Here is a 22,925-nt window from a genome sequence, read left to right as displayed (position 1 = left end):
AAATAAATAAATACAAATTTATATATATGAGAAGTGTAAGAAACGAATTTAAATGCGAATCGAATCAAAAACGTAACAAAAGTAGCGAAAAGCGCGATTAAAGCATAGTGAATATGTAAATAAATGAATGACAGCGAAAAACAACTGCTGAAGATGGCCACACAAATCGCCGCCGAAGATTTGTAGTTGAGCGAGTAATTGAGTTTTTTGTTTTTACACGCGTATACTTATACGTATAGCTTGCATATATAAATATATTTGCATGAAAACAGAAATTAATGAATGAAAACAAACGCGTATGTGCCGATAAATTTGTCAATCGAGTGCGGAAAATCCAAACATATAATATATTACTAAAACGTGCGTAAAGCGTGGCTACTGAAAAACGCTAGGCAAAGCAAAATGCATAAAAAATGTATGTACATAATTTGAATAAATTACTATGCACAGTGTATCAATGAAATAAATATATATATGTATATGCAAACATATATAACAAAAAATAAATACAATTACAATCGCTGCGCCCACAAGTTGCATTAAACGTCACATTTTCACCGATTAACTTTTTCGATATTCCTTTGCAACGCAACGCGCACAGCAGCACGTCAACTGCAGCATAAGGCTCAGCGCATTCGCTGCCACAGCGGCAACATAAGCGTGCATGCGCAGCAAATTTTATGTGTGGCACTTGTGTAGGTGAAGTTGCAAACCGAAAAGCAAAAACAAAAACAAAAAATATCAATAAATCGCTAATCAACATTGCGCACAGGCGACTGTGGTGAAGTATTCATATAAAAAAAAAAACAAAAACCGCCTAAAAATGGTTGCGCCCACCATGGATGGGCTGCCGAGAGTGCCGGACACACATGGCGATGTCGTCGATGAGAAATTATTTTCAGATTTATATGTACGCACCAGTTGGGTGGATGCGCACGTTGCACTCGATCAAATCGATAAGGTGAGTAAATTATCTATTTCCTTTCTAGATAAATATATTGTGGTGAATAGTACTGTTGTCGTTCATTTTTAATGATTTTCGTTGATTTAGGAAAGAATGCCGAATATGTAGCCAAAATTTTACGCAAACAGATCTATGTATATACAGTAAACTGCGCGTGCAAACCGTATCGATAATTTTTATTCTAGATTTAGTGTATTTCAATATAAAATATATGCGGGAATTTTCTATGTTGCCAACTGTGTGTTGAGAACTGAAGAATTGAGACTTCTTGTTAGATTTCTTTATAAGAAAGAAGAAGGCTCTTGGTTATTAGAAAGTATATGCCGAAGAATTATAAAAGAGCCGAGTCTGATTCTAGATTGTCCAGCAATTTGTAGAAGCGGGCTCAAGGCCCTAGGCTCCTTCTACATGGACAGGGATCCTATTACCTCAGTCGCGCCCATGAAACTCCTAGAATTGTTCAGAGTGCTGTACCTTTGTGACCATATGTGACATAGTGGAATAGACCATAGGTCGCAGTGCAAAATCTCAATTATTTTCTATCTATCTATCTATCATAAGTGAAGTGAACGGCTAAAGATAATTAATAACACTTGGATTTAGTGCCACTGAAAAAGTAATACATGATCCTCTGAGTTTCTTAGCCTAAATCGTTCCTAAAAGCTGCATTTTTTTTATAAAACCCAAAGTTAGTCAAAAATACCGTTAACTTATAACCTTGAGTTCCGGACTCACCTATTTTAAACATCCAACCCATACATTTTTTACTAATAGTTATCACTCTATAAAAAATTTCTCTCAATGAACCTAACGGTGGAACCATTTCGTTGATTAAATAATTTCTCATACAATACAAACCCTTATCAGCATCTTAGCAGTGAAGACGCAAATTTATTAATTATTAATTTCATTCCAATTTAAAAGTAGACCGAAAAGATTTTTGGAGAAAAAGCTTTATTTTAATAAAAGAAAGCAATACTCATCCGGAAGATGAATCACAAAGAAGCTGTGCTTGAAATTTCATGCGCCTTCTCTTGTCTTTATTTTTTTTTAATTTTTAATTTTCAATATAAAAGAAAATTCATAAGAATTTTCTAAGAAAAAGCTAATTAATTGTATTTTAGTAAAAATTTATTGTTTTTTTAATTTCAAAAACCGATAATTTTTTATTAAAATTTATTATTTTTTAACTTTCAAAACCGATAAGAATTTTTTCAGAAAAAGCTTATTAATTCCATTTTAATAATTCAGCAAAATTCATAATTTTCTATTTTAAATTTATTATTTTTTAATTTTCAAAAGCGATAAGAATTTTCTTCAGTAAGCAATTTTTATCAGCAAAGCCACACTTTAAAATCAGCTGACTTCTAAACACTGTACATATAACTTAAGCGCTTACTGCTGCTTCCAGTTGTAGGCCTGCTTTTTAACAAGCTAGAAGTAAAGAAAAAGTGAAATTAAAAAAAAAAAAAACAAAAACAGTGCAACATTTCAATCAAAGCGCATCGTTCGCTCCTTAAGCGTTGGCAGCTGCAACAAAAGCAGCAGTTAAGGCAAAAATTGTAAATACGTAAACAAAAGAAACTATGCGATTGCGCATAAATAAAAGCTGCCTTCCTGCCTTCGCTTTCAGCATATTTTATTGTATTATTTTAGTATTTTTTTGCTGATTTTCCTGCGCAGTGCGGAGACAGCTTTTGCTGGCTGAAATGTGCCCAGTAGTGAGTAAAATAGTGTGTCGTAAAAGTCAAGCGCACACTTACAATGAATTTTTCTTAATTTTATTATATAGAAGTACTTGTTTTCATAAAAAAAAAATAAAAAAAAAAAAATAAAAAATTAAAAAAAAATTATAAAAATTAGTAAATGAAATTACAATAAAAAAATTTTTAGAAAAAAAGTTAAAAAAAAAATGATAGTTTAAAAAGAAATGTTTGCCATAACTGAAGACTTTATACATACATATGTATGTACATAAACAGTTACATTTAAATTTCAAGTTTTTAACTAATGAGAGTTACAGCCTAAATAATTTAATAATAATACGTAAAAACATTAAATTATTTATTTATTATAAGAATTTGTTTTTTTTACCAAAAAGCAATTTTTAATTAAAAGCATTTAAAAATAAATAATTTTTGTGTTATTATTATTATTTTTATTAAAAAAAACTAATTCTTGTTACAAATTGAAAAAAAAAATAATAAAGAAAACAAAAAATAAAAAAATAATTTTTAATAACAAATCAAATACAAATTAGTACTAAAATATTATCAAAAAATAAAATAAATATTTACTTTTTAATTTATTATTACTTTCTTTAATTTTTTTTGAATAATTTAATTTTTTTAGTACTAAAATATAATAATAATGTTTAATTAAAATTTTCCTACTTTGAAAAATATTTTAAATGTACTAAAGTGTACTGTGCTGAAATATTGCCGTTACTAAACTTGCTTTTTAAATGTTTAACATAAAACAAATCCGAAGCTTCAATTGATGTCTTTCATTAATAAAAAACTAAAAAAAAGAAAAAAAAAATAATATTTAATAACAAATTAAATAAATAATTGTACTAAAATATTGTCAAAAAATAAAAAAAATATTTATATTTTTGTTTGATATTATTATTTTCTTAATAAAAATTAATAAAATTAATTAATTATTAAAATAGTTAAAACAAATTAAAAAAAATAATAATAATAAATTAAAAAAATATTTTTTTAATATTAATTTATTATTTTTTTCCAATTTTTAAATTTTTTTAATTAAAAATTGTTTTTTGGTAAAAAAAACCAATTCTTGTTAATAAAATATTATCTAAAAATAAAATTAATATTTACTTTTTAATTTATTATTAATTGTTATTGAATAATTGAACTTTTTTTATAACAAAATATAATAATAATGTTTAATTAAAATTTTCATACTTTAAAAGATATTTTAAATGTACTCAAGTGTACTGTGCTGAAATATTGCAGTTACTAGATTTATTTTTTAAATGTTTCAAATCTGAAGCTTCACTTGATGTCTTTCATTAATAAAAAACTAAAAAAAAATCTAAAAATAATTTTTAATAACAAATTAAATAAAAAATTGTACTAAAATATTGTCAAAAAATAAAAAAAATATTTATATTTTTGTTTGATATTATTATTTTCTTAATAAAAATTAATAAAATTAATTAATTAATAAAATAGTTAAAACAAATTAAAAAAAATAATAATAATAATTAAAAAATATTTTTTTATTTAATATTAATTTATTATTTTTTTTCAATTTTTTTAATTAAAAATTGTTTTTTGGTAAAAAAAAACCAATTCTTGTTAATAAAATATTATCAAAAAATAAAATTAATAACTACTTTTTAATTTATTATTAATTGTTATTGAATAATTGAACTTTTCTTAACAACTTTTCTTAATAACAAAATATAATAATAATGTTTAATTAAAATTTTCATACTTTAAAAGATATTTTAAATGTACTCAAGTGTACTGTGCTGAAATATTGCAGTTACTAGATTTATTTTTTAAATGTTTCAAATCTGAAGCTTCACTTGATGTCTTTCATTAATAAAAAACTAAAAAAAAATCTAAAAATAATTTTTAATAACAAATTAAATAAAAAATTGTACTAAAATATTGTCAAAAAATAAAAAAAATATTTATATTTTTGTTTGATATTATTATTTTCTTAATAAAAATTAATAAAATTAATTAATTAATAAAATAGTTAAAACAAATTAAAAAAAAAATAATAATAAATTAAAAATATTTTTTTTTGAAAAATATTAATTTATTATTATTTTTTTTAATTTTTAATTTTTTTTTCATTTCTAATTTTTTTTTTTATTTTTATAAATAAATAATAAATAAATAAATTTAAAATATTATCAAAAAACAAAATTATTTTTTTAATTTAGTGTGCTCTTCCGATCTATTTTTTTAATTTTCCATTTTTTTAACTTTTTTTTTATTTTCTAGACACTAATTTAAATAAAATACAGAAATTTGTTTACCATATTTTTATACATATCATTAAAAAATTAAATTTTATAATAATTATTTGTTACTGAGAAATTAAATCAATGTCAGGCTAGAGAGATAGTAAAATATTAAAAATGTTATATTTTTATAATTATTACTATTATTTGCTAAACTCGCAACAATGTTATACAATTTTCTATCACGCACTTTTGCTTAACACAGTAATCGGACATACTCGCACATATTTCCAAATGTATGTATGAACATTTCTTCACTTACTCACTACAGCAGACTTTGTCGCGTTTTTTAAATATTTTTTGCATTTATTTATTTTTTTGCTTTCCATTTTTTTCTGCTGGCTACATTTCTGTTTCTGTTTACGTTTGCTTTTCGTCATTTGCTGCCAGTTGGCTGCTGGCTTTTGCTTTCGCAGTCTCTCACTCAGTCAGTCAGTCAGCCATCCAGTTAGTCAGTATTGGCAACCAAACAAATCTTTAGCCGTCTACAGTCACACACACACACACACACACACACACACACATAAAGAAACATTTTTTACATTTGCATGTTCGCTTTTAAGCAACTGTGTGGCAGCCCCATGCGCCTGGCACAACATGGGTGGCCAGCATCGTGTCGTCAGTGCCGGCTGCTGCCCGCTAGCTGCACACTAACTCACTCACTGACTGACTAGCTGGTCGCTGGGGCATTGCTTCCGTAGGCTGTGTAAGCCGGCGGTGGCTTGCAGCATGGATTGTCAGTCGGTCGTTGCGGTTTTTGCCGCCTTTACGGATACTCTAAATTTATTTGCGTGCAAGTGTGTGTTTGTGTGTGTTTGTGTGTGTGTGCTTTAACGTTGTTCAGTCGGCGCTCGTGTACTATACAAATAAATATGTTCATACAGCTGTTTGCATATGTTACGGCAACAACAAAAACGAAAAAAATTGAGTTTGCGTGTATTTTGGGCAACATTATTCGTGCGAGTTAAACGACTCACCAACAACAAAAACAACAAATGCACTTAAATTTTACGTTTGCTGCCACTCCAACTGATCGTCAGCGTCATTGTCGTCGTCAGACGATGATCAACCCAACTGCAATAACAACGAATTTAGCTGTTGGCATGCTTGTGGCCCACACATACCACAAAGGCATACATCGATATATGCGCCGATCGTTTGCGCTGTTGTTGCTGTTGCTTTTTGGGAGGGAAATTATACGCTCGCATGCAAAGCAAGCCACACACACACACTTACGACTGGGCACTATGTTTGTGTATGTAATTATGTCTGAAAGCTCATTGAAGATAAACTGAATGGAGCCACCATGAGTGACGGACAACAACAGACTGACTGCAATCACTGCTTGTGGCCCCATGCTCTTGTCAATTGAACGTAGAAAAAATTGCTTACAAAAATAATATGCCAAAATAAAATAATAACAACATACGTAAGTATGTATGTATGTAAGTAGGCACGTTAATGGCTGAGATGCGAATTTTTTGGTTTTTGTATTGATTTTTGTCGGTCAGTTCGTATGGCAGCTATACGATATTGTGGTCCAATCTGTATAGTATATTTGGAGATTATAGGGTTGACTTAGACAATAATTTATGCTAAATTACGTGTCGATATTTTGTCAAATAGAAAAGTTTTTCATACAAAAACTTAATTTTTATCGTTCACTTTGTATGGCAGCTATATGTTTTAATCTTCCGATTTAGAAAAAAATATTTGGATATTATAGCAATAACTTGGGCAATAATTCACGCCAAATTTGGTAAAGATATCTTCTCAAATAAAAAAGTTTTTCATACAAAAACTTAATTTTTATCGTTCACTTTGTTTGACAGCTATAAGCTATAGTTATCCGATCTAACCAATTTCTTCAAAGCTTGTAGCACTATTTCAGACAATAATCTACACCAAATTTCATGAAGATATCTTCTCAAATGAAAAAGTTTTCCATACAAGAACTTAATTTTGATCCTACACTTTATATGACAGCTATATGCTATAGTGTTCCAATAACGCAGATTCCTAGAAATGTGCAGTTTCTTAGAAAGTCAAAGACATGCGCAATATTTCAGATCAATAACTCAGAAACTGATCGTGCCTTCGCTAGTTATATGTGTAAGCGCCTGTAAGTATGCTTGCTCACGTTGTTTTCTGCTTGTTTATTACAAAATCTAAATAAATATATGCATACATATGTCATACAAATGTGTATAGCCCGCATCCTGTAGAGAAAATAACGCAATCTGTTTGATAAATGACGTACTAACTCAGCTGTCAGCGGGTTAGACTGCTACCGCCCGCTAAAGTTGCACAACGGCACACGCGCAAAGGCAGAAATGTGGCAATTATTTGTAGCAGTGTGTATGTACATATGTATGTATTTATACATTTATGAGTATACATGTATGTATATACTTATGTGTAGTTATATACATTTTTTTCATAAAAGCTGTATGTGTCCGTCTGTATGTCCGCATGGTGGGTGCCTATTGCGAATGTATAAACAAAAATTTGATGGAAATACGCAATCATACATATGTGTATGTGTACGTAAACATATTTAATATAAATAACTAAAAGCTACCTGTCGTGTGTGGCAACAAGTTGTTGCTTAATACATCCTTGGAAAATTTAAGTTTCTAAGAAAAAGAGATTATGTGCAGCTATGAATCAAGTTTTACGAAGGATGGAGTTGTCAGATTTGAGAACAAGCAAAGTAATTAACTTCGGCTCTTCGAAGCGCGAGCATTTTTTAATGTATAAAGGAGTATAATGGATCTTTAGCTTGAATTTCATCGATCTGTTTGTATGGCAGCTATATGTTATAGTTGTCTGATCTGAACAATACGTTCGGAGATTATAGTTTTGTTATACACAATAATCTAAACCAAATTTTGTTATGAGATCTTGTCAAATAAAAAAGTGTTCCTTACAAGAACTGGATTTTGATCAATCAGTTTGTATGGCAGCTATATGCTATAGTGGTCTGATGTCAACAATTTGTTAGGAGATTATAGCATTTTCTTTCGCAATAAGATATGCCAAATTTCGTGAAGATATCTGGTCAAATGAAAAAGTTTTCCCTACAAGGACATCCAATACTTGATCGATCAGGTTGTATGGCAGCTATATGCTATAGTGATCTAATGTCAACAATACGTTCGGGAATTATAGCCTTGACTTAGAAAGTAACCTATGTAAAATTCTGTGAAGATACCTTGTCAAATGAAAATGTTCTCCATACAAAGAGTTGATTATTATAATGGTTCAATATCGTTATTTTCACAAATCAGCAGCTTTTTGGGAGAAAAAAAATTTTGTGCCAAATTTCTAAAGTTTACACAGCTTGTAGCATTGATGAATAAAATCTATAATTTATTCGTCGCCTTCCTTTTGGATGTGTTACAAACATTTTGGCAAACTTAGTACACCTTGCTTAATATACGCTTGTTGAGGTATAAAATGAGCCGTGGTCCCGAAATTACTTGCCAACATATGACTTCTTAAAGTTTTAGCTCCGAATCAGCAAAAAAATATACAATATAACTATAACAGACAATTATTTTCAACGAAAAAAAACTTTACGCTCACCAAAAACCCGCTCTTCCAATGTAGCCTAACCTCAAATGTACTGCAGAGGCAGCCAAAACTTATGTTAACTAGGAATTGCGTGGATCAGTGATAGATAGAAAATTGAGGCTTTGCATTGCGATCTATAGTCTATTGTGCCCTCTCCTATATCACATATGCTCACATAGATCTAACATTCTAAAAAATTCCAGGAGTTTGCTGTACGTGACTGAGGTGATATGATTCCTGTTCACGTAGATAGAACCTAGGACCTCGAGTTTGCTTCTACAAATTGCTGGAAAATCTATCTAGAATCAGGTGTTCTACGGTTTCCTCTTCCATGTCGCCCATGTTGGACAAGCGATTTCTGGTTCTGCAGTGTTTAGTATATAGCGCGACAAGGAGGCGGAATTTGTCTTGGGGGAGGTTGATCATTTCTTCAAATCTTGCAAGGTTGTACCCTCCCAGTGAAAGCTGAACGTGGTGCATTCCTGCTGCCTACTGTCAGTGCCGTTCTCTCACCACTCTTTGTGAGTGATAGCACGCTGAAGCTGTGATTCGAGGTCCATCACTTAGTAATCCACTATCACCGAAATTTTAATTCAAAAGTGGTTATAAGGAATGGAAATTTTAGTGTATCTGTTTCATCTTTTAGACATAAGTACCGTTTTCTGAATAGTTTATTTTCATTCATAAATACATATTAGATTCAAAGGCAAAGTTGGCCAAGGCCAAGTCTTGACATGCATTTAAAGAAAACGTATACTACCAAACCGCCTGACGATCGGTTATTTGTAATCAAAATTTGTCATCAGTCCAAAAACTATATTCCAAACTATGCTAGAAATATTTCATGCCGACGCAACCACAACAGCGCACCTGAAACCCCTCTGAAATTAGGTAGTCGAAAAAGTCTTTTCGTATTTTGTCAATAGATGTCGTTGCAGCCGTATATCTCCAGTGCTATCAATCAAAAATATACGAGGCAAAGTGAACTTTAAGCGCCATATTATTATTGAGATTATTAAGTAGAAACGCGGTAAATGCTTCGTGTAAGCGAATTTCACGGAATTTCAAGGAATTTCAGTCTTCTCAGAGTTCGGCCTTCCAAAGTCCTCACAGTTTGCTGCTGAAAATTATTTAACGAAAAGAATTCGTAGACGATAATTTATGGTCTAACATAAATTGTTAGTTTCTTCAAATAAATACAACAACAATTACAGTCATTAAAGCAAACATAATGAAGCAAGAAATATTGACACAAACATGCGCACAACACGCATGCAACGTAGGAGTCTGTGCAAGCGGCTATGACTATGAGAACGTTGAGCGTATATATGTAAATGTGTATGTGTGTGCGTGTGCGTGTTGCCATTATAAGGCGCTTGATTTGACTCATCAACATCAGTTAGGCTAACAGCAATTTAAGCCGCATAGCCGCATTTGCAACAAAACTACACTTATACACATATACATATACATACACACGTATATGTATAGTAGTATGTGTGGTAGTTGACTCAATAGCTTCGATATGTGTGTGTGTGTGTATGTATTTGCGCGCCGCCTTGTCGTAGCACTAATCCCGACATTTTTATCGCCGCACGATTGAGCCATCAAATGCGCGCGCCAGGCGGCCACAACAACGACCTTTGTGGCGTGGCGGCGCGGCGAGTCAACTGTAGCGCTGGCACCGCGGCAACTTAACTGCTTATTGCATGTTGTTACGGTTGTTCTTTGATTGCTTGCATGCATTTGGCGCTCGCTCTAATGACGAAGTCGAAGTCGTAGTCGCTACAATAACAACTACAATAGCTGATATAAGCGCGCACACCACCTACTCGCATTTCCGGTTTTGTATGTTTGTATAATTTTTTTGTTTTGTTTTTTTTTCTTGCATTTTGAGTGAATTTTGACTTGCGTTTCAGGTTCACAGGTTTTTTCTCCATACCTTTTGTGGTTGCTTGCGTGTGTTAGCGTCCGTCATTTCAGGGGACAAGTCAATTTTCAGTCAAAATACAGGCAACAACATTGTAAATAACAACAGCAACAACAACAACCACTTTAATAACAATGACAGCAGGCGAAAGAGCGTATTTCCAGTTTCCGAAAAATCAAAACGGCGCAACAAATGACTACCTTGAGCAGCCAGAGGGGGCAACGTCAACTGACTACCACGAACAAAAACACAAGCAGATAAGAACGCAAAGCAAAAACAAAAACATGAAAATCAAAAACAGAACACAGCAGCGAACAACTAACGAACGGCCGTAGGAATTATGAAGATATTAACTTGGCCACACACATACGAGTACCAATGCCCAGAATCGACAACTGTGCCTTGCCGCCACGAAAGGCATTACGAAATGCCAACAGCGCAGCAGCAACAACCATACAACAATACTAACAACACAAACGCACACAAATTACAGCAAGCCTAAAGTGAAAGATGGAAATATAGAGATTTAGATGGACGGACGGCCGACCGACGACCGATCGCCCCAGCGGCAGTCGCTTATTTGTGCGGTTGTCTGTTGTGCCGCATGTGCCTGTGCGGCGGCCACCGTCTGTGCTGTGCCGTAGCGTGCCGGTAAAAGGCGAACACACACAAATTGTGCCACACAAAAAGAAAAATGCTCGCTCGGCACAGAGCACAAAACGAGTAAAACAAAACACATTGTCGAACTAACGAGTAGTGAACGAGCGCAAGATCAAGCGAGCTCCCAAATACAAACATACACATAGTCACTCATGTGCATATGTATGTATGTATGTATGTATGTATATTGCATGCGGGGAGTTACGAGCAGGCGAGTGGAGCGCGCAGTCACTGGAAAAACAATAACAAGACAAAGCTTTAAACGCGACACAAATCCTTATGCCATATACGAGTGACAAAAGTTTCGGGTTATGCAGAAGATTTGCCGAAAATTTCATCGAAACGCTTGATAAATGTATTGACTACTCGTCGATCGTTAGTAGAACTCGCTATTTTCAATGGACTAACTGGTGTAATAAATTTTTCAACTACTCGCCAATCGTTAGTAAAACTCGCTACTACCAATCTGTGCTGTCATAAATGAAAATAATTTTTAACTGTGGATCTCTGTAGATCCATATATGCCAACTTCTAAGATACGGTATCTAATACTTTCCTACTATTTATATACGGAGCGAAATACCATACATTTTGCTCGGAAATAAAGAAAGAAACCGCTTCAAGTAGAATGACTGCGACTACAAAAGCCTCAAGTTTGATATCTTACTAATGAGAGTTCCCTTCAAGGAAGCAAAGGAAGGCTTTTCTATGGTACGAGAGTTCCCTCAAGGGGGGGTAAAAGAAGCCTTTCTAAAGGTACGTTGAACATGAAGTCGGATTGAATCGTTTTGCGGTTTCTTCACATTTTATTGTTTAACATTTAAGCGAACTCAATCTCATCCTATAGTTTTCTGGTCGAACTTCCCTCTGGAGTCCTCACACTTTTGGTATCTACTCTGCCACTAGTGGATCATAAGATTATGATATGGATTGTCTTGAGCACAGGAATCCAATTGGAGGTCATTCATTGATTTCCATGACTGTCTTTTTAGCATGCTTCCAAGTCTCGATTGACAATGAAAATTGTATATCAGATATTCATTTTCTGCTCGAAATCTTCTCCGACTTTTATACAACAGTTGAAGAGTATTCAAACCTTTTGGGTCGACTTTTTGAAACTATTGGATCTTATGATTAAGATATGAAGTGTCTTGAGGACAGGAACTCAATTGGATATTTGTCATTGATCTCTAAGGATGTCTTCTTAGCATACTTTTAAGACTCGATTGACAACGAAAATGGTATATCAGATATTGATTTTCTGGTCGAACTCTTCGCCGACTTTTATAAAACAGTTGAAGAGTACTCAAACTCTTGGGGTCGATTTTGAAACTCAGTCTTTGGAACTATTGAATCTTAAGATCAGTTTTTCTGGACAGTAACTCAGTCTTTGAAACTATTGAATCTTAAGATCAGTTTTTTTCTGGACAGTAACTCAGTTTTTGGAACTATTGACTCTTAAGATCAATTTTTTCGGGACAGTAACTCAGCCTTTGGAACTATTGAATCTTAAGGTCAGTTTTTCGAGACAGTAACTCAGTCTTTGGAACTATTGAATTTAACTCAGTACTCAGAGATCTTTAGTATAACTCTAACGGACGTCTTCTTGGCTTATTTTCTTAAATAGTATTGCATGTACTAATGAGTTCAACGAACATTCGGTATTTATCTAATGTATGGAGAGTCTTCACAGTTTTGCGATCGACTGTGACACCAAGGGATCTTATGAGCACTTCGACCGGATAGAAACTCAGACGGAGATCTGTCATTGAAAGTTGCATATTCGGAAAAGATTTTTCTTACATTGATTTTGTAGTCACACTCCGACCTCTCCAACTTCTACACAACATATCGAGAGTCCTTACGCTTTTGAGATCAACTCTGTATCTATTGAATCTTATGATTAGTCCTTTGGTTGTTATGATCAGTACTTTCGGTGCAGTAACGCCGTCGAAGAGCTGTTACTGAACTGTGAGGAACGTTTTTTCCGCATAATTCCACAACTCGATTGCCAACGTAAAAGGTATACATATCAATGCAACTAACTGAAATGCCGGAACAAGATATTCAAAACAACAATCATGGTTTCTTAAAAAACTGCCGTTTCGACGCCTAGGCCGACCGCGCTGAGGAGCAAGCTTCACATGCGCGCGACTCTTACATCGTAAGAGTAACACACATACATATGTATAAAGTATTATAAGAAAGTACGAAAGTAGTTAGACACGACGGTGTGTGGCAGCCTATAGGTAGGTAGGTTGGCCGGTCGGTAGATAGGTAGCTAGCCAGGTATGATGCCACACTCAGCGTGCCACCAAATCTTAAACGGCATTGTGTGCTGCTTCGCTTACCTTCTTCGGTGAAGGCAGCCAAGTGCATGTGCCGCAACACTATCTACCTACAACACGCTAAAAGTAAAAATCGAAATAACAACAGCAACAACAATAACAACAGCATATCAGGGCAAAACCCAAAAGCAATAAGAAAAATGACAACAACAACAACAAGTACAACAACGGTAATAGTAAATGCCGCGTTCCGGGGCACCAATGTCGATCGGATCGACAGCAGCGCGGACAATGGCAACAACAACAGTAACAGCAACGACAACGGCACCAACGATACGAAAGCAACGGCAAGGCAGGCATTAATAAAAATAATAACAACAACCACAGCGCAAACGTTGGGGGCAATAAAGACGTGAACAACCGCACAGCGCAATAATAAAGACATTAAACTGTTAAAAAGCAACAGGAGAGTTGATGTTGGCGGCGACCGCCAAGCGGCAAACGAATACCACTTACATGCACACTTGCACATGCATATCTACATGCAACTACGAGTACAATCTGGCAAAGTCAGCAGAAAAGGGAGTCAAGGGAGTCGTGGATGTTGTGACGTTGCCATACGGAAAAAACACGAAAAATAAGAAAATTCGTATAAAGCAGATAGCAAAGCAAACGCTATGGCTGTGTGCATATGTTGTTGTTGTTGTTCTTGTTGTCGATGACGTTAAAAGCCAGCAGAAAAAAGCATGTTTGTAGATTGCAGCAGCTGCGGCCACCGCACGGCAAAGATGTCGTATCTTAATAGCTTTATGTGGGCGCGTTTTAGGAGAAGGTGAACGAAAGCAAGCAAAGAATGTTTGTAACTGAGAAGTCAGCAGAATATTCTAGCGTGTTAGAGGAAATATTTGTAATGTTGTAAGTTCTTTACTTTTTTTGTACGAAAAGTGCGCCGCACTGTTGTTGTCTGTTTGTTTTTATAGCCATTGCGCGTGCAGTATGGCAATGTACACACTGCATGCGCTTAGTGGCAACACTGCTGATCATATTTTGTTTGTCGCTGCGCAGTTTTGAATGCATTAAGGTGCGTAAACAGTGATTTACGGAAGTGCTTTTTGTATGTAAAGGATTTTGTAACACTGTTGAGAATTACAGTTTTTTTTTTATTGAAACAAAAACAAGAAAAAACTTTAATTTTTGCAATGCCTAGTGATAATACACTCAAAAGTCTATTTTTTATAGCAAAAAAGGTTATAAAAAGATTTTTATATTGATTTTGATCAGTCAGTTTGTATGGCAGCTATATGCTTTCGTAGTCCGATTTGAATAATTTGTTAGTGAAATGTAGCACTGCTTTAGGCAGTAATGTAAGCCGACTTTCGTGAGGATATCTTGAAAAACAAAAAAGATTTCCATACAAGTACTTGCTGCCGATCGGTCAGTTTGTATGACAGCTATATCCTATAGTGGTCCGATATGAACAATTTATTATTAGCTGGTAGTGCTGCCTTTGAGAACAATGTGTGCCGACTTTCGTGAAGATACTTCGTCAAATGAAAAAGTTCTCCATACAAGCACTTGTTGCCGATCGGTCAGTTTGTATGGCAGCTATATGCTATATTGGTCCGATTTGAATAATTTGTTAGTAGAGTGTAGCGCTGCCTTTGTGAATAATGTATATCGACTTTCGTGAAGATACCTCGTCAAATGAAAAAGTTCTCCATACGATCACTTGCTGCCGATCCGTCAGTTTGTATGGCAGCTATATCCTATAGTGATCCGATATGAACAGTTTGTTCGTAGATTGTAGCGCTGCTTTAGGCAGTAATGTAAGCCAACTTTCGTGACGATATCTTGAAAAACAAAAAAGTTCTCCATACAAAAACTCGGTTTTAATCGGTCAGTTTGTACGGCAGCTTTACCCTATACTGGTTCGACATATCTGATCTGTATATCACTGGAATCTAAAATATTTGCGACATTTAATAGTTGTAAGCCCTTAATTTCAGCTCCAAGCTTTCAATCACTTCACCACACTAAGCAATTCCCAGCTAATGGCTGTTCGAGGGCAACTGTAAACAATAATTCAGTGCTTAGTTTCGAAAGCTTTGTACTGTACAGTTCTTAACTATGCACTAGATCTTCCACACTGCAGAGAATACTTCATAAAAGACCTCACAATTAATGCCAAAATCGTTTTGTGGACGCTCAAATCTCTTAATCCTTCTGGAAATCCAGCCAGCAACTTCCGAGAATACCGAGAATACCCTTGCGAACTTTTACTCACCTAGCAATAACTGTGTGGTCGTAATCTTCCCTAGGCAGTAGCAACTCAACACATTTACCTTTAAAAATACACACACACAGTACATTGTATATGCATTTTTATTGACCACAAGACCGATCGACGACCGTCCGTACGAATTTACGAATTTGAGCTTCTTAGAAAACACACCGGGCGTTCGTTGCTGCTGTATAGCATCCTGAGCAATAAATTCATATAATACCTGCACGCCGCTATTATAGCTGTTGTAAAGTTGAAAAAGCGCAAAAGAAGATCAAGCGCGCCTTTGCAGGAAATCCGCTTATTTACGAGTACATATAACCGCGTATCGCCGCGTGTGAGCGAAAAATTCAGCTTTTATATGGACCGCCGCTATCATAAACCACAAAAGGCGCAAGCTTAGTTGGTGATCAACATGGATATAAGTACATACATACATATGTATGTATAACAGTGGATATTTACTCTAATATTAGTTGATATGATCAGGAATTTATATGTCATATGATCAAATTTGAACCGGACTGACAAAAAACATACATACATACATATAACCCACTATTACATATTTTTTGACATTTACCTTAATGACTTGCTGATATGATGATGAATAAATATGGCATACTATCTGATCAAATTTGAACCGGACTGCCAACAAAACTATAACAGTGGGTGTGCTCTAATGCCTTGTTGATATGATCATGAATATATGTACATACATATGTGTACATACATACATATATGGCATACCATCTGATCAAATTTGAACCGGACTGACAAAAAATATATTTTAAAACAAATATTTATTACCAGTTCTCATCCAAATTGATTAGTTGGATCTATATATCGTAGTGAAAACTCTTTCTTTGCCATATCCTGACATTTTGACATGATGTTTAATATGAACTCTTAATCAACATTTAAATGATTCTCTTACACGTACTCTTACGCATGATCGTATGCTTTCAATTTGTCGCTCACTTTCATTTTGTGAGATTTTTGAGCGCGCGCACATACACATGCATGTATTTTGATATTTTACATGCACACAACAAATGCTACAACAATTGAGCATAGCATCAGCAGCTGTTTCACGAATACCATACTACACACATTCAAACATACATACATACATGTGTACATATTTTGAGACACTGAAAATTCTTATATGTCAAGCTGGGTGGTCTCATGCTTGTCGTCGTTGTCGTTTGGCAGGCCTGACTGCTTTAAATTGCTTGCTTGCATTGGCATGACAACAACAATAACTCATTCGAAATGCCTATTAAGACCCATGGCGACACACATGCTCAAGTCACACACACACACACGCACACATACAAACACAAAAATACAAAAAGAATATGTATCAAGTACTCCTACACAAAGTACACGGTCTGTTTTGTACTGAATTTCACTATAATCACCACATTTGGTGCATAAATGCGTGCCTATATATATTTGTATGTACATATGTATATATTTGTTTGTTTGGTTGTCTGTCGTTCGATATGGATCTGTCAACAGGCAAATAAAGTTAAATGTGCGTGTCATTTGATAGGCACAGCAATGAAAGTAAAGCAAACAAAAAACGGTGTTTGTCATTAATTTGCATAGTTATCGATAACATAATATAAAAGTTATCGATAGCATAACAAAAATCTGTCGATAACATGATCGATAAACCAAAAAAAATTGTGTTTATTTTCATAAAAACATAACATAAAATTTATCGATAATAAAATCGATAAATGTAAAAAACAATGATTTTGGATATTTCTAAAATAAAAAACCATATGCGATACGTCACAGCAACAACAAGTTATATAATTGAACTCATAGTTATCGAGAACAAAAGCTATCGATATGATAACAAAATAATAATTTGCATGGTTAGCGCTAATACAATATAAAAATTATCGATAACAAATAAAAAAAATATCGATAGTAAATCGATAAACCAAAAATATTTTATGATGTTTACAAAAACATAACATAAAATTAATCGATAATAACATCGATAAACGTGAAAAAGAAATTATTTTGAACATTAAAGAAAATAACCACATGCGGTACTTCACAACAACAAAGAGTTATGTACATATGTATGTATATAGTATGTATGTATATAATTGAACTCAATACAAAAATTTATATCGATAACACATTGCATATGCCATCTCTAGAAAGCGAGCAAACAACTTGTATATGCCCTTAATCATTCATCACGGTTATCGATATTACAATATAAAACTTATCGATAACATAAAATTTTTATCGACAAATCCAAAAATTTTTAACATACATACACATATTTATAGAAACATAAAACAAAATTTATCGATAATAAAATCGATAAACGTGATGAACAATTTATTTTCAATATTATCATAATTTTCATTTCATCTTTCTACAAGGTTTGGCGTTTTGTAGTCAACTTCATAATACCGCATACAACTTAGGCGCAATAAAAGTAGGCTAACGGTCTCACTTGGCAGTGCAATACTATTAGCGAATAATTCATTCTGAGCAAATTCCAAAATTACAAATTTTCTGAATATTCCAATTTCGTTATGTCTATAAGCTCTAGCTAACCAAAATTGTGGGCTCAATTCCTTATTAGACACTAATTAATATCTGATTAGGTAGCACTGATTTAATAGCGTATCAACTTTGTTGAAGGATACCAAATTTGTTGTGAAGTCATTAAAATAAAACGAATCCTTTTTTGGCTTTTATTTCATTTAAATTCAGGAATGCTTTGTTCGTCAAATTTGACGTTTTTGTTTGAGTTAAAAATAAATCAGACCGGATGTAACAATTTTGCTTACTTTATAACTATGTATTAGCTTGCTTTTATTGGTCTTGCTTTGTATTCAAAATAAATTTTTCTTCACGTTTATCGATTTTATTATCGATGAATTTTATGTTAAGTTATTATAAATATAAACAAAAATAATTGTTGTTTTTGTATTTTTCGATTTTGTCATCGATAACTTTTTATGTTATCGATAAATTTCATGTTGTGTTATCGATAACAATGAAAAATAATGCCAATTCAAAATTAAGTTCGCGTATGGATAACTTTTTTATTTGACAAAAGCAACTCTATAATCCTTTATCTTAGTTCAATTTGCAAACTTTCTGACGTCTGACGTCAATTAATGGCGAAAAAACACACGCCGATTTTCAAAGCTATGTACATACATACATACATACATATGTACATAAATATTTTGCGAGACTTGCATAATGAAGAGTTGACCGCACAAACATGCATAAAAAATACAGTTTTTTGTCAACGCGCTAGCTGCTCTCCAACCAGTATATTTATATGTATGTGCATACGTATGTATGTATGTATATACATACAAATGTGTTGGTATGTATGCAGGCGCCCCACCTTCATTAAGGTAGCACAATAACGATAAATGCAGGCATACGTGCGCAAATAGCCCGTAGCAACAGACAACAGGCAACAGCCTTCCTAAATTACCACAAAAATTTATAAGTATATTAGACACTTATAAAAAAAGCCAGAAAAATATTCATTCAATAAAACATGCACGAACGTTAGCGCTGGGCAGTAGCAAACGCCGCCACAAACGGACATACAAAAATGCCGGTAAGCTATAAAATAAAATTTGAACGATTTGGTTTGTGAGTTTGTTTATACCCTAAACAGGGCTACTATTAAGTTTGCCACGAAGTTTTTGGCAACCAGAAAGAAACGTCGAACACCCTGTAAAATACATATGTTTATATGCCAACTAGTCATTCAGTTTTTGAGATATCGATCTGAAATTTTGCACACGTTCCTTTCTTCACAAGAAGTTGCTCATTTGTCGGAATCGCCTATATCCGATCACTATAGCGTTTAGCTGTCATACAAACTGATCGATAAAAATCAAGTTCTTGTATTGGAAACTTTTTTATTTGAGAAGTTATCTTCACGAAATTTGGTTCGAGTTTTTCTTCAAAGTAGCGCTATAATCTCCGAATATATGATTTAGATCGGACTACTGTAGCATATAGCTGTCATACAAACTTATCGATGAAAATGAAGTCCTTGTATGGCGAACTTTTTTATTTAACAAAATATCTTAACGAAATTTGGCATTAAGTATTGACCAAGACAGCGGTATATTTTCTGTACGTCTGGTTCAGATCGGACCACTATATCATATAGCTGTCATACAAACTTATCGATAAAAATGAAGTCCTTGTATGGCAAACTTTTTTATTTGACAAGTTATCTTGACGAAATTTGGTGCGAATTCTTTTTCACAGTAGCGCTATAATCTCCGAATATATGATGCAGATCGGACCACTACAGCATATAGCTGCCATACAAACTGATCGTTGAAAATCAGAAATCATCAGCAAGGTACTCGTATTAAGCCGCCGAATTTAACGTCTATTCTTGTTTATAATTGTTTTTATATTTTTTCTTCACTGCTGCTTCATTAGCGTGGCTGTTGTTATTATTGTTGTTGGTGTTACTATTTTCATTGCTCAATCGCAACTAACAAGAATTCAAAATTTACGCTTAATTGAGTTGTTCGCAAAGCCGATATTAATTACTTGTGTGTAAACACATACCTGAGCTGTGTGATGTGTAGTACGTATAGCCACAGCGACAAAACGTGTGCTGGTACACAAGTTGAAATATATTCACTACAATTGTACATGAACCCATGTGAAACTAATCATTTATCATTTTATAGCGTACGCTGTGTGGGGCATTAAGCTCAGCTACACGCTTATAATTATGCAGCACATACATACATACATATAAATATAGATAAGTTAATTTTTAGAAGGCGCTGTGCGGCGGAGCTTAGAAGCGCTGCTAGTTGGGCTTCATTGATATGTCAAAAACTGTAGAAATATATTTTGCTATTGTTGTTGTTGTTACGTAAGTTGGCTTGTGATAAGTTACCGTTGTTGTTGTTGTAGAAATGTAGAAATATATTGTGTTAATATTGTTGTTGTTACGTAAGTTGGTTTGTGTTACATTACTGTTGTTGTTGTGTCTCTTATGAATGTTTTTGTTGTAGCTAAGACTTATGCTGTTCTTGTACGTAAGATAAATGTTGCTGTTACTATGTCTAACATTAATGTTATTGTAGCTAACTTTAATGTTGTTGTTATCTACAGTATTGATGTTGTTGTTGTATCTAACATGAATGCTGTTGTTAGCTCTACCATTTATTTCGCATCTTACATCAATGCCGTTGTTGTTGTTGTAACTCACATTGTTGTGTTTGTTGTTGTGTCTAGCTTTAATTTTGTTGTTGTATTTAACATAAATGCTATTGTTACATTTGACATGAATATTGCATTTTAAATCAATGGTGTTGTTGTTGTTGTACCTAACATAAAGGTTGTTGTTGTTGTATCTAAGTGCTAATGTTATTCCTGGCATGAATATTATATTTTACAACAATGTTGTTGTTGTTGTTGCACGTAACATCAATGTTGTTGTTGCATCTAACATAAATGTTGTTGTTGTTGTACCTAACATGAATGTTATTGTGGTATCCGACAGAAATTTTGTTGTTGTTTTTGGAATTGTTGTTGTTTCTAACATGCATATTTTTGTTGCATCTGTAATTACTGTTGTTGTTGTAGCGAGTTGCCGACTGCCTGTGCGGTCCAGCTATTCAAACTGACAGCCGACGAGCGCGCGCACATCGATTATACTGCCGTAAAAACACATAAATATGTATGTACATACATATATACATATGTGTGCACATACAACTGCATGTGCTTGTGTGTGTGCTTTTGCCTTTCTAGCGCTTAATTATTTCTAATTATATTTTTTTCTTTTTTATCTACAATTTTTATGCTTTTACTACAGTCCATTAGTTAGGCTGCCAAAACAGTACACATTTCCGTGCATACAAATTTACATCCATGCACATACAATATGTATGTACAAACATAGGTTTAATTATTTGTACATATGTATGTGTTTATGTGTGCGTGTAGTAAGACGCTAGCCAACCAAACAACGCCGGATATCATCATCAGCATTGCCGCTACAGCCGACTGGGTGGTCCACTCGCTACACAAACACACTTACATATGTATATGCATGAGCGCTTTCTTTGCTTTATTGCTTCAGATAATGTTTTTGTTGCTCTCTGTTTTTATTGTTGTTTTTGTATTGTATTATTAGGCGAGTTATAGTGTTATTGCTTTTGATATTTCATTTATTATCATTATTATTTCGGGTTTTTGTCTTTTACTACAGTTATTGTTATTGTTGTTTTTGTTTTTGCTTACGCTTGTCTTTGATTCAATACAACTCATTCAACAGTTAACGAAATAGAAAATGAAAATTACGCGCTTGCTGAACTAAAAGCGAGTAATGCATATTAGAAGCGTGTGAGAGGTGAGGAGAGAAGTGGGAGCTGATTAGAGATGAGGAAAAATCACTGATTTTATTACCCAGTACATGTGGGAATGCTGCACATCTGACCGGACTACACATACTTTTGTATATGCATACATATACATATAAGTACGTGTAGATATGTACATACTTATACGTACATATGTACATACATATATGTATATTTAAAATTTGTAGGACAATCACGTCCCTCTCACAAAAATGGCTTTTCCATTAGCCTGTGTGGCATTTCTAATGGTTTTTAAATTGGCTGATCTTCGTTCTAATGACAAGTGCTTAATTTTTTCTCTTCTTTTTGTTGTTGTGTTTTTTCTTTTTTAGTAACATCTTTGATTATCTGTTTTTATAGTTTCTGCGGATTAGAACATGAGCTTTAAAATAACTAAATTGACTCGAGTCATGGGAAAATAAAACGAAGGAGAAACAAGCAATAAACTAAAAGGTGCCTCATTAGTATCTGAAGCACGTACATTCCGCCATAGATGTGATATACATTGTATATACATATGTACATTTGTGCATACGCTTACATAACCTCCTAAATGGACTGAGCGATCTGTCAATCTTCGACTCACTTGTGAGCTTTTGAAAATGTATTTAAATTGTTTTAAGCTTAGAAGCATTGGAGATTTCGAGTTAATGTTTTTGTCTTTCTACACACATTGCAAACTATTACATCACAGAACCAATCCAACTGGACGATTGTTTTATTGTGAAGCCCTATAACTTATATGGACCCGCAAACTAAGTACCTACTGCCTTGCGAGCTTCCTTTTTTATGCCTTTCGTGTGTAACTAT

At 33.7% G+C, this 22,925-nt stretch overlaps 1 protein-coding gene across 1 annotated transcript in view; it reads left to right on the top strand.

Annotated features, from left to right (window-relative positions):
• Positions 1-746: 746 nt before the first annotated feature.
• LOC120772525 (protein patched) overlaps positions 747-22,925 on the top strand; it is a 31,380-nt gene continuing 9,201 nt past the window's right edge. The window contains exon 1 of the mRNA XM_040101189.1: positions 747-961. Within this exon, the coding sequence (XP_039957123.1) occupies positions 824-961 (138 nt within the window). The 5' untranslated portion in view covers positions 747-823. The remainder of the gene's footprint in view (positions 962-22,925) is intronic.

The sequence above is a fragment of the Bactrocera tryoni genome, chromosome 3 (assembly GCF_016617805.1).
Source record: "Bactrocera tryoni isolate S06 chromosome 3, CSIRO_BtryS06_freeze2, whole genome shotgun sequence".
NCBI classification, from domain to species: Eukaryota; Metazoa; Arthropoda; class Insecta; order Diptera; family Tephritidae; genus Bactrocera; species Bactrocera tryoni.
This window is presented reverse-complemented; position numbering and strand designations above follow the sequence as displayed.